At 39.9% G+C, this 12,807-nt stretch overlaps 1 protein-coding gene across 1 annotated transcript in view; it reads left to right on the forward strand.

Moving 5' to 3' along the window:
- Nucleotides 1-12,807, forward strand: part of TMEM132D (transmembrane protein 132D) — an 896,163-nt gene that overhangs the window by 416,249 nt on the left and 467,107 nt on the right. Inside the window, exon 3 of the mRNA XM_086345974.1 lies at nt 2,921-3,067. Within this exon, the coding sequence (XP_086202100.1) occupies nt 2,921-3,067 (147 nt within the window). The remainder of the gene's footprint in view (nt 1-2,920; nt 3,068-12,807) is intronic.

Here is a 12,807-nt window from a genome sequence, read left to right on the forward strand (position 1 = left end):
CTCCTGTCACCAGAAGGTCAGATGGCTTCCTAGTCTGTGCATACAATCCCCAATTTATAAGTGACTGCATTCAAGATGTTGGTTTCTACTTGGATTATTTATGACACAAAGCATTGTATTGTTTTTCCTCTAGAAGCACCAATGTGCATGGTGCTCACCTACAAATGCTAACTTCAGCCCTGGGGTTCAAATGTAAGAAGTGATTCCTCTTGTCTTTGTTAGATAAGGCAAAGTAGTATGTGTTTTGGGGTCCCCGGGACCACCCCTGAGTTTGATGACTTGCGGGGAAAACTCTAAGGACTCAGCGTACAGTCATAATTGGATTAAAAGGACACAAAGCAAGTTCAGCAAAAGGAAAAGAGACACGGGGTGGAGTCTCGGGGTACTAGACACAAGCTTGGGAAAGTCCCCTCTCAGGAAGTTGTACAGGGTGCCCTTCATCCCTCCAGCAACAAGTTATGACAACACGGATAAACAGTTGTCTCTCTGGAAAGCTCATCCAAGCCTGAGAGCCAAGCATTTTTTACTGGGGGCAGGTCTCCTAGACACCACCTGCCTGGCAGGCACGGTAACTTCAGACCACCAGAAAGAAAGCAGGAGTCCGTCATCAACTATATTGCTTGTACAAAAAATTTAGACTTAGTGAGCCCATTATTAAAGAGTTGAGGAAACCCCTTTCAAAATCCAGATACCAGAGGGCAGCCTTGCCAGCATGCCTTTCTAGGGGGGCAGTCTCAGACCTGCTGAGTTCACTTTTCTTTGCACAATCTGTCTTCAAGTTGTTTCTTTGGGAAATTCCATTCATAGTGCATGCAGGCAAGTCCTTTTCTCACCAAGCCCCATTCCTAAAAGTGGCATCTTTTCTTCCCGCTTTGTTCTTAATATTAGGGGTGACTTGGCTTGTCTCATCTGGTGATAAGAGTGAGGATTTTAGAGATGGAGACTCAGAGCCCACCTCCTTGCCTCTGTGTCATTACAGGTACCACAGCTATAAGTCTGGGGAGCATACCTCTGGGGCTCCCCTCTTGGGAGCATCTTCCACCTGGTCACCCATCAGCCTGCCCCATTTGTCCCCTGGCCTTCTTGCTTCAGATCCATTCATGTTTTCCTCAAGGGACTAAGAAAAGAAGACACAACAGGAAGCATGACTCTTCCCAGCAGTTTGTGCATCCAACTGTTTGCGATTTATTGCGTTGTCCTTTGACTATATCCTTTCCATTTCCCATATATTTATTCACTTGAAATCTCTTAGAGAAAAACAAGGGTGTATGAGGAAACCAGCTCCGCCATGCATTCTCTGCCTCTCTCATCCTGCTTCTCTGATATCTGGGGGAAAAATTTGCAAGCGTGTCATCTGTCCCTTTCCGTGAATGAATGAAAGAAGGAATGTGTGAATGGAAAGTAAAAGTGTTAGTCACTCAGTCCTGTCTGACTCTTTGCGACCCCATGGACTGTAGCCCACCAGGCTCCTCCGTCTATGGAATTCTCCAGGCAAGAATACTAGAGTGGGTTGCCATTTCCTTCTCCAGGCAAAAGTACTAGAGTGGGTACCATTCCCTTCTCAACGGGTATCTCCCCGATCTAGGGATCAAACCCAGGTTTTCTGCATTGCAGGCAGATTCTGTACTGCCTGAGCCACCAGGGAAGGAGAGAAATAATAAGCAGTCTGGTATGAGGCCTCACCTGCTTTCACAAATTTGTCATTAGGTCTGAGAAGATGTTAAATCTCAGGACAGGTACTGGCCAGTGTTGGCTAACAAAGAAATCAACCAGCTCAAATAAGTGGCTTGAGCACGAGGAAGTTTTATGTGATGCCAAGGAAAGCCCTGAGACTCGTTGGACCCACACTGTGATTCAGGAACCGTTTCAAATCCTGCTTCACCTGCAGCCAGATCCCCTGGTTGCTCAGCTTCTCAGTGAAAATTAAAATGATCCTGACCTCACAGGGCATACGTGGGAGTGAAATGAAATAAAACTGTCATGAACTCAGAAGAGCACCCAGTTTGTGGAAAGGAATCGATAAGTGATAGTGATGATGGAATGATGGTCCTGGTGATGACAATGCTGATGATGAGGATGTTGTGGGAGGAACACAAGAGTAGAAGTCAGGCAGGGACTTCCCTGGCAGTCTAGTGCTTAAGCCTTTGCCTTCCAATGCAGGGGTTGCAGGTTCGATCCCTGGTTGGGAAGCTAAGATCCCACGTGCCTTGCGGCCAAAAAACCAAAACATAAAACAGAAGCAATATTGCAGCAAATTCAATAAAGACTTTAAAAATAGTACACATTAAAAAAATCTTTAAAAAAAAAGGAATTAAGGCATGCCTCTGTACCCTGTCAACATCTGTTTTCCTATGAACTAGCATGCTTCTCAAAACTGTCTGAGTGGCAGGGCCTGTCCTCCACCCTTGAACTTGGAACGATGCTTGGGAAATTAGATAATACAGAGAAAGGGCCCATCAGTATGCGGCATGGAAAAGACATTCCTAAACTGTGCATTGTTATTATTAATTCACTTTTGCAGTTTGAATGAATTTCTTTTTTCTATTTAATTTTAACAGTCTACTGGTATTCAGGTAGTTTTTTTTTTTAATTAAAGCCATCCACTATTATGTGACCGATCCTTGCCTGTGTCACTATTCTGTTTCTGTTAAAGGAAGTAATGACCAGGAGAAAAAATGAGGATGGATGGATTGGAATGGAATTGTCAATGTGTGATTAAATTCTGTTAAACATGGGGTGACACCTGCCAGGCGACCATGTGCCATTAAGTGCTGGGTGTCCCCAGAAGCAGAGGTGACCCAGGGATGCCCACCGGCGTCTCAGTTGACCATGTGCCATTAAGTGCTGGGTGTCCCCAGAAGCAGAGGTGACCCAGGGATGCCCACCGGCGTCTCAGTTGTGCACTTGCTGTCTCCAACAGGGTAAAGGTGATGAAAGGCATGAACATCATTGGGGTGAGAGCCAGCAGCCCTTCCGTGTGGGAAGTCAAGGAGAGCACAGATTATGCTGGGAAGTACACACCCGCTGTCATTGTTTGTCAGAAGAAGTCGGCTGGCTCGGAAAAAAGGTGAGTCCCCACGGCCTGCCGTGTATTCAGATTATCAGTGAGGGCGGCCTCTGTTTTCCCCACATCGTTAACAGCCACTTTCACTGTGGTTTGCATTTGCTGTGCGTCTGTATTATTAGCGCTTCTAGGTAAGACGGATGAAGTCCTTCATTTGGAAAAAGGTGAGCTATTATTCACGGTGGACCTGCTTACAGTCCCAGTGCAGCTCTGGGTCACCTGCAGGGACTCCTCCGTGCAGATGGAGTTTAATCTCCAAATGATGTTACATGGCAACGCGACCTCTCTCTAATCTGTACGATTAGGGAAAACGGAAAGTCTGGGCAGCTCTGATAAAACGGCCCATTTTGCAAGTGTTCCAAACAAGAGTTTCTCGAGAAAGCAAACAAACAAACGAGTAAAGTTGGTAGATTTCCTGGCCTGAAAAGGTGCCTTTTACATTTGCCGTGTCATTTAAATATAATGCAAGGATTGCATTTTGTGTGGGCATTTTCTGATGGGCATGTGAACAATCTGCTGTGGAATTATAGAGAATTGTGACTTTGTCTCTGATACTCACCAAATTAGAAGCAGTTGATTCACAGCTGGGCAGAGAGACTTGGAAACTCAGTGGTTCCTGATTTAGTTCTGTTTCCTGAAACCTCATTTGTGATTCCGGAGAAGGCAGTGGCAACCCACTCCAGTACTCTCGCCTGGAAAATCCCATGGACGCAGGAGCCTGGTAGGCTGCAGCCCATGGGGTCGCTAAGAGTTGGATACAACTGAGCGACTTCACTTTCACTTTTCCTTTCATGCATTGGAGAAGGAAATGGCAAGCCACTCCAGTGTTATTGCCTGGAGAATCCCGGAGTCGGGGGAGCCTGGTGGGCTGCTGTCTATGGGGTCACACAGAGTCGGACATGACTGAAGCGACTTAGCAGCAGCAGCAGCAGCATTTGTGATTCCAAAATATTTCTGGTCTGGTCACCTGTTTTTGCCACTTTGGGGTTGGTTGGGTTTTTTTTTTGCTCATTGTATTACCGGCAATTGAAATAATAATAAATGGACCAGCCATACCTATACGCATTATTTCTGGAGTCAGGTTTTTAAACTTCCTAGCTCCATGTTTAGAGAAAGTTTATTTTCCATTGTTTATTCTAATATGGAGGTCATGAATCTCAGCTGATGTCTAGTTTGCCTTTGGGGATTTATTTCCAAAGAGCATTTGATGTGAATTTGGGGGTGACATGATGTGAATTTCCCTCCATGCTCCTGTTTCACGTGGGTGCTCTGAGATTTGGGTTATCAACTGTCAAGCTCTGTCAAGACGTTCCTCTTGTGACCAGTGTTTCAAGAATTTTTTTCTTGAAGATTTGCTTGTAGAGCAAATGAGAGCAGAGAAGAAGAGATCTGTATCTGAGTTCTGCCCTAAGTCTTTATGTAGTAATGGTCTGCCATGTGGAGTACCTTCAAGAACTTATAAATAAGGTCACGTCCAAAAGTGTCTGTGCCAGTGACGTGGTTTGGGAAGTAAGGTGCCAGCTCCCTTAAGGGTTTCCTTTGTGTTGTAATGTTAGCAAAAATTAGGAGGATAGATAGGTAGGTAGATGAATAATGATAGATATATAAACAATAAATAGATGATAGTTAGATAAATAATAGATAATGTGATGGATGGATGGGTGGAGAGATAAATGATACATATACAGATAGATATATAGACAAACATATATTTTTTTCTTTACCAGAAAGTTGCAGGAGTCTGGGGGAGACTTGGGAGAAATCCCAACCAAGGTGCTTTTTTTCCAGCTTGCTTCTTCTTGCCATTTACTGTATGGATTAGTGGGAGTAGCAGTGATTGTAGTGTTATGTATGAAATGCGAAGAGATTTGAATCATTTGAAATGTATTCTTGACTTTCTGGCTAAGCGTTCATTCAGTCTGTCTTGGGCATGGAGAAATTAAGGAAACTTTCCAAGAGAAGCTCATTCCCATTAAGATGTAAGGTGTAAGCTGCCTTTTTATGCATCAGCTAAGATAGGCATTCCCAAGGGGCTTTAACACTTCCTCAGATGAAACAGAAAATCAACAGCTCTAGGACATATCAAAATGTACAAATGTATGGTGCTTGCCATTTTCCCCCCTTTCATCTGTATCAGTATCTTTAAGAAACAAATTTGCTGAATGGACTGTCAAGCTACTCCTTCACAGTTCTGATATCATCATGCCACTCACTATGGAGACTATTCCTTATCCATTTGTAGATTCTGATATCAGTTTTCTATTTTCTACTATGGGTCTAGATGACGAAAGAAAGCATGTGGCCTAATATAGACATACAGAAACACACACAACTCTATATCTATAATATGTTATATTTGTGTGCATATGTAGACTATTATATGTATGTGCATATGCAGTATATTACATGTCTTTGTAATATGTCATATATATAGTATATGTATCTAGGACATATAAGGGATATGGGTGTTTCAGTATCTGCATGTATACATGACATACTTATGCGTACTTGTGTATGTCTGCATGAGTACATATGCTTTCTTTCATCATCTGGACCCACAATAAGAAATAGAAAAGTATGTTATGATGCAGAAGTTTATTCAGTGTTTTTCACTCTAGTTGTTACACTACAGCCAGGAAGGCTTTGCTTAATGAGGAAGCTGTAGAATGCATGCTCTTTTATTTATTTATTTATTTTTAGATTCTTTTTTCTAATTTTATTTTATTTTTAAACTTTACATAATTGTATTAGTTTTGCCAAATATCAAAATGAATCCGATGGAAAACCACACCACCGGTGGGTCTGGTTGGTAGCTGTTTCCAGACCCTACAGCAACACATGTTACCTGTGAGAGTCTCCATGAATATTCCTTTAGTGACATCCTAGAATAAGACTATATATAAGACTATAAAGACATTACTTTATGTATTACTATGCAAATCTGTAAGTACACATACTGAATAGTCTCTTGACATACCTGTTCATATCAAGTAAGGTGCATAAGAGCATCTGCATTGATGACCTATTGAGGGAAAACCCAGAAAAGGACACTTTTTCAGCAGAGGGACTGGCAACTGTAATTTCTTTTGGAATGAGCTGGGAAGTTGGGGAAGAAAGCTGAATGTAAATTACTATGTTCAACTTTTATCCTCCCTTTAAATTGTTTTTATTTTGCTTCTGTCTTTATGGGGTTAAATGCAGAAGAATCATGCTCTACTCTTGGGGGTAGTGAGCACACCAGAAGATCCGTTTCCTTTTCCTTGAAGGATAATTGGAGAACATATGATGGATTGGATATTTTCATGTTAATAGGTTTTGCTTCAGAAGCAGTTTTGCTTTATACATTCTCCCTACTCTCTTTGAATGTTTTTCAGTTATTCTTTTTTTTTTTCTTTTGGACTTTATTTATTTACTTATTTTGGCTACGCTGAGTCTTAGTTGCAGCATGAGGGATCTCTGTTGTGTCATGTGGGATCTTTCGTTGTGGGACAGGGATTCTCTAGTTGCAGCTCATGGGCTTTGCTGCCCCATGGCATGTAGGATCTTAGTTCCCTGACCAGGAATCGAACCCATGTCCCCTACATTTCAAGGTGGATTCTTAACCACTGGACCACCAGGAAAATGCATCCGTTATTCTTAGAGTCAGAGTCAGATCATAAAGATGCAAAAGAGTCAGTCTTAATGAACTTGAGAATCATGGGTTGTGTATTGCTAATAATTTACCATGGACTGTGAAGGTGCATTAATGAAGTTAAGTTCCTGTGACAGGTGTAATTTTATGGATTAAGGAGATGCTTGTCTAGTGATGAACTCAACAGGAGTAAGTGAAGATCTCTTATCTAAGTTGAACTACATCCTTCATTTTTTTAAAGAACTGTGGTTATTCAAAGCCTTATCATCAGAGTATTAACATATGAATGTTACCCACAGCTATCAGATCTGTTTTGACTAAGCATTGCCAGGAAATATTATGGAACAGAAGGAGAATAACTAATTATGCTCTATCCATCAAATTCCATTTGGCATTTTCTAAATCTTGCTCACTCTAGCACTTTGTAAACTTAAATAAATGTGTAACAAAAGTCATGTATTTTTTTATTTCTTTGTTCTTCTTTGCATAGATGAGTGTTTTCCAAAGTTTGCCATAGTTTCTATCTAAATGATTTTAGGTGGTATAAAGAAACAGGATCAAATAAACTTAAATGACAAAAATGTGTGTGTTTTCCAGTTATCCAGCAGGACTTTTAATTGAAGAGAAATTCATCTCTTTTGGGGCTAATATGTCTTAAAAGTCTCTATCCTTTGTTAATAGATTGTAGACAAGCAAGAGTACATAGTTAGGCTTAATCCTTTCTCATGATTATCCATTTACTTCATAAGATACTGCTTTTCCATTTATTATAGGTAATTTTGTTACGACTTCATGCTCATACTGCTTGCCACATGACAGGACAATAAATTGATGAATGAGTTGTTGGGGAAAGAGATAGTGACTTTATTCAGAAAGCCAGCAGACTGAGAAGATGGGTGGACTAGTGTTGCAAAGAATCATCTTACCTGTGTTAGAATTCAGGCTTCTTTTATACTAAAACGGGAGGCGGGGGGTGTTGACTGTTGCATACTTCTGGTGCAGGAATCCTTTGTTCTTGGAACTATCCATGTAAGTCAGGTTGCAACCTTACAGCCCATTCTGCAACCTTTTAATCTCTATAAAGTATTAAAGCTTTAAAGATCAGAGCCTTGAGAATGGACTATGCTGTATATTTCAGGCTATAGACAAATTCTTAACTTGTAGCAAAAGCAATAGAACACAGAAGTTAAAGTAAAAATAAAGAGATCCAATATGGAGTCAGATTTGTTCTTCCCTGTAACAATATGTTTCATTTTAAAACAAATATAGCTTAAGTAATAGCATGACATACCATAAGTAGAAAGTAATATTTAAAGGATACACAGATATGATTACAATCATGAATGTGTGTTCAAAAAATATATGCTGGCATGATAAATCCATCTCATAATACTTTTATTAGGATTAAGTTTGATAATTCAATGAATGACTTACAAAAAATAAAATGACTTAAGTAAAGTAAAAGTTTACTTCTCTGTCTCATAGGAGAAACCATGATACAGGCAGGCCATAGATGGCCTGGCAGCTCCTCAGTACCATCAGGGTCCCAGGCACCTATTTTTCTTTAACACCATGTTAATGCATGATTCTTATCCTCATAGAATAAGATGGCTGCTGGAGTGCCAGCCACCATATCTGCATTGCAGGCTAAAAAAAAAAAAAAAAACTGACAGAAAAGAGCCTTCTCCACTGGATCAGTTCCGTTTGAACAACTTTTCTAGAAATTTAGGCCAACCTCCAATACTCTCCTGCTTCTCATTGGTCAGGACTTAATCACATGGCCTAACCAGACTTCAGAGGGAAGTAAGAAACATCATGTATTGCAGGCAGCAGTATACTTAAGTCAGAATCAGTTTTCTGCTCCAAAGAGAAAAGTGGACTGGATGGGTTAAGGGACCAGAAACCTTGATCTCAGCAATTTATAAAGTGTAAATCTTGTGGGATTTCCAGTAGGATGATGGAAAGGACATGATACCTAACCATTCCTTTCATTCTGCCAGGTTCCCATGGAAATTTTCAGTTATTGTATTTTAAATAGATAAATAACAAGGTCCTACTGTATAGCACAGGGAACAATGTTAAATACTATGTAATAAATGATAATGGAAAATAATATGAAAAAGGATATATATGTGTACACACATATATGTCTGTATATGTATATAAATCACTTTGCTGTACACCAGAAACTAACATACCATTATAAATCAGCTATACTCCAATTAAATAAATAAGTACATACATATAGGAAAAAATTATCATGCATATGTTAGAAATGTACAGACATATTTGTGAAAAGTACAAGACTGGATTGAAGGAAGATACCAAGATTGCCAATCTCAATTGTGCATTAGGGTATATATGTATACCTATGGCTGATTCATGTTGTGGTTTCAAAGAAAACTGCAAAATTCTGTAAAGCAATTATCCTTCAATAAAAAATAAATTAATTTAAAAAAAGAAAAGGACCAGGAATTTGTGTAGAAGAAATCCAGGTACACACATACACACACACACACACACAAATCAGGACTGTCTCCTAATATTGACAGCAGGTGCTAGTACAGGTGGGCACGGACATGTCAAAGCCAGTAAGATTTCCTCTTTGGACTGGTAACAATAAAAGGCAGTTACTGGACGAGGAGCACACTTTTGGAGCAGGTACTCAAGCAGGTGGAAAACCCATGTGTGTGTGTGCTAAGTCCCTCCGTCGTGTCTGACTCTTTGTGATCCCATGGACTGTAGCCCGCCAGGCTCCTCAGTCCATGGAATTTTACAAGCAGGAATACTGGAGTGGGTTATTATTTTCTACTCCAGGGGATGTTCCCAACTTGATCTCAAGTCTCTTGTGTCTTTTGCATTGGCAGGTGGATTCAATACCACCGCACCAGTTGGGAAGCTGCAGAAAACCCATAGGCATTTAAAAATATCACCTCAAGAAATTTTGGAAAAATTCTTAAAAATCAGAGACAGAAACAGAATTTTGTGCATGAAATAGAGATAATTTTAAACACTGACCAGTGGTCTCAGATTCTAAATAAGCATGATGTCATCAAAGACAGATGAAGCCAGCAAGGAGAGAAAGTCCGTGAGGTAAGAAAGATGGAATGAGAAACTCAATGACTTTTGGACTTGCCACTGTAGAAACTGCAATCAGGGACTTCCTGGTGGTCCAGCAGTTGAGACTCTGCCTTCTAATGCAAGGGGTACAGGTTTGATCCCTAGTCATGGAGCTAAGAGTCCATGTCTCACGCCAAAAAAACTGAAACATAAAAAAGAAGCAGTATTGTAAAAGATTCAATAAAAACTTAAAAAATGCTGTACATTTTTAAAAAATTCTTAAAATGAAGTCAGTGAACTTGAGAGAAAACTTTGGGAGAAAGAATTTTTAGAAGAGAGAATAAAAGAACTGAAAATAAAGAAATCCCTAAAAACCAATCAAACAAGGCTATATAGAAAGAATGACCACAGGTACAGCTGAAGATAACCTGTTACCATAAGGTCTGGCACAACTAGTTCTATACCCAAGAGAACTGAAAACAAATGTCCACACAAGAACTAAGTACAAACATGTTCACAGCAGCATTTGTTATCACAGCTAGTAGATGAGCAGATAAACACATGACCTATCCGTGCAAAGGAATGCAAGGAACTCTACTCAGTGCTCTGTGGTAACTGAAATGGGAAGGAAATAAAAAAAAAAAAGCCGGAGGGGGGCGGAATATATGTATACCTCTCACTTTGCTATACAGCAGAAACTGATACAACATTGTAAACCAACAATACTCCAATAAAAATTTTTTTTTTAAGGAAGAAGGTAGATTAGTGGTTGCCTGGGAAGGGGAGAATGGAGAGATTTTGGTCATGAATATGGGGCTTCTTTCGGAAGTAATAAAAAATATTCTAAAATTAGATAGTGCTGAGGTTTGTTCAGGGCTTCCCAGCTGGTGCTAGTGGTAAAGAACCCGCCTGCCAATGTGAAAACCGTAAGAGATGCAGGTTCAATCCCTGAATCAGGAAGATTCCCCTGGAGGAGGGCATGGCAACTCACTTCAGTATTGTTGCCTGGAGAATCCCCATGAACAGAGGAGCCTGATGGGCTATAGTCCATGGAGTCTGAAAGAGTTGGACAGGACTGAAGCAGCTTTAGCACACATGCACACATGCTGGTTGTTCAACTAAAAACCTCTGGATTTAAACCACCGTTAAAATGGTGACTTTTATAGTATATGAATTATATCTTGATAAATCTGCTATAAAGTCAGTTTATTACAAAAAAGCTAATGAGATAAGACCAATTTTATCAATAAATATAGGAGAGGGAAAATTTAGCAGATATTCAATCAGGATGTTGCCAGATGGCAACATGACTCGTGATTCATAATGTCCCCTTCATTGACTCAGTATGTATTTCTGAAAATTCCCGTGGTGAACGTAAAATTCTTTTAATTAGGAAAATATCAGATATGGAAAACAAACAACAAAAAATAAAGTTGTAATGCACTGTGGCTAGGAAAATTGTTTAATAGAGTCTGTACATCTCTCTTGTCATTGTGCAGTGGAATATTGACAGTTTAGCAATGCCTTATTCATCTGCTGACTTGTCCAAATTTGAAGCCGGAAAGAGCTGGCCCTTCTTTTTGGCTCCAGGCAAAAAATCTCGTAATAAAGATGTTATAGATCGGTTAAAAATGTTCAGTTTTGCTTTAGAAAGCGAAGTTTTAATGATTGCAATTTACAGCTACTTGACAATGTCAGGATGACAGATCAAGTGATAGAAATAAAAAGATCTTTTTTTTTTATTAATGTAATGATTTGATTAGAGTTATTTTCTAGCAATTTCTCTTCGTCAAGGCAATTCAGGTCTTCTGACATCCAGAACTTGAGTTTAACAACAAGACCTGAGACAATGGTATAAAGTTATCAAAATTTTATGTCTTTCTTGTGGAAAGTGTGATTTTTTTTTTGACGCCTTAAATGCTTTCAGTATCCTTATTGTTGGCTGTTATGGATTATAATAGTAATACGTATTACCATCTGAATGATAATTCTTTCACAAAGAGTAGAAACAATACAGGTGTAAGATTCATGAAATCTAATATTCATTGCTCATTTTTATCCTGGCCATCTTGCAGTTCACCAAAGAGGCAATAAAAGGTTAAACATCAACCCTATCAATGTTAGCCTTCACTGGACAGTTGTGAGAATCTCATGTAATCCTAAACAAGAACAGACACACTTTGAAATAATCAAGAATACATACCTGGATTTCCCTGGTGGTCCAGTGGTTAAGAATCAACTTTGCAAGGCAGGGGACGTGGATTCAATCCTTAGTCTAGGAAGATCCCACAGGCCATGGGGCAACTAAGCCCATACACCACAACTACAGATACCTGCACACCCTAGAACCTGTGCCCTGCAACAAGAGAAGCCACCACAATGAGAAGCCCTCTTACTGCAACTAGAGAATAGCCCCCATTCACCACAACTCGAGAAAGCCTGTGTGCAGCAATGAAGACCCAGGGCAGCAAAATATATATATATATATATTTTTTTTTTTTAAAAAGAACACATACCCAAGTTCTCCTTGATCATGAAAGATTTTGCTTTATTTCCACAGCCTAACTGAAAATTCCTTAATATACCAGATGAATTACATTAGTTGTACATGGAGCTTGAGTTGTATATGGAGCTTCGTACTTGAGTATGAAGAAAGTTTTCCCACTGTCTTTATTATTTTTTTATATTTTATGTTGGACTGTAGTTTATTTACAGTGTTGTGTTAGTTTCAGGTGTGGAACATACGGATTTAGTTGTTATTTGTGGTTGTTGTTTGGTTGCTCAGTCATGTCTGACTCTTTGTGACCCCATGAACTGCAGCAGCAAGTCTTTCCTGTCCTTCACTATCTACCGGAGTTTGCTCAAACTCATGCCCATTGAGTCAGTGACGCCATCCAACCATCTCATCCTCTGTTGGCCTCTTCTCCTCTTGTCCTCAGTCTTTCCCAGCATCAGGGTCTTTTCTAATCAGCCGGCTCTTCGCTTCATCTGGCCAAAGTATTGGAGCTTCAGCTTTAGCATCAGTCCTTCCAAAGAATATTCCGGGTTGATT

This window comes from Bos grunniens, chromosome 17 (assembly GCF_055505025.1).
Source record: "Bos grunniens cultivar Pamir isolate PY7600 chromosome 17, Bosgru_T2T1.0, whole genome shotgun sequence".
Lineage (NCBI taxonomy): Eukaryota > Metazoa > Chordata > Mammalia > Artiodactyla > Bovidae > Bos > Bos grunniens.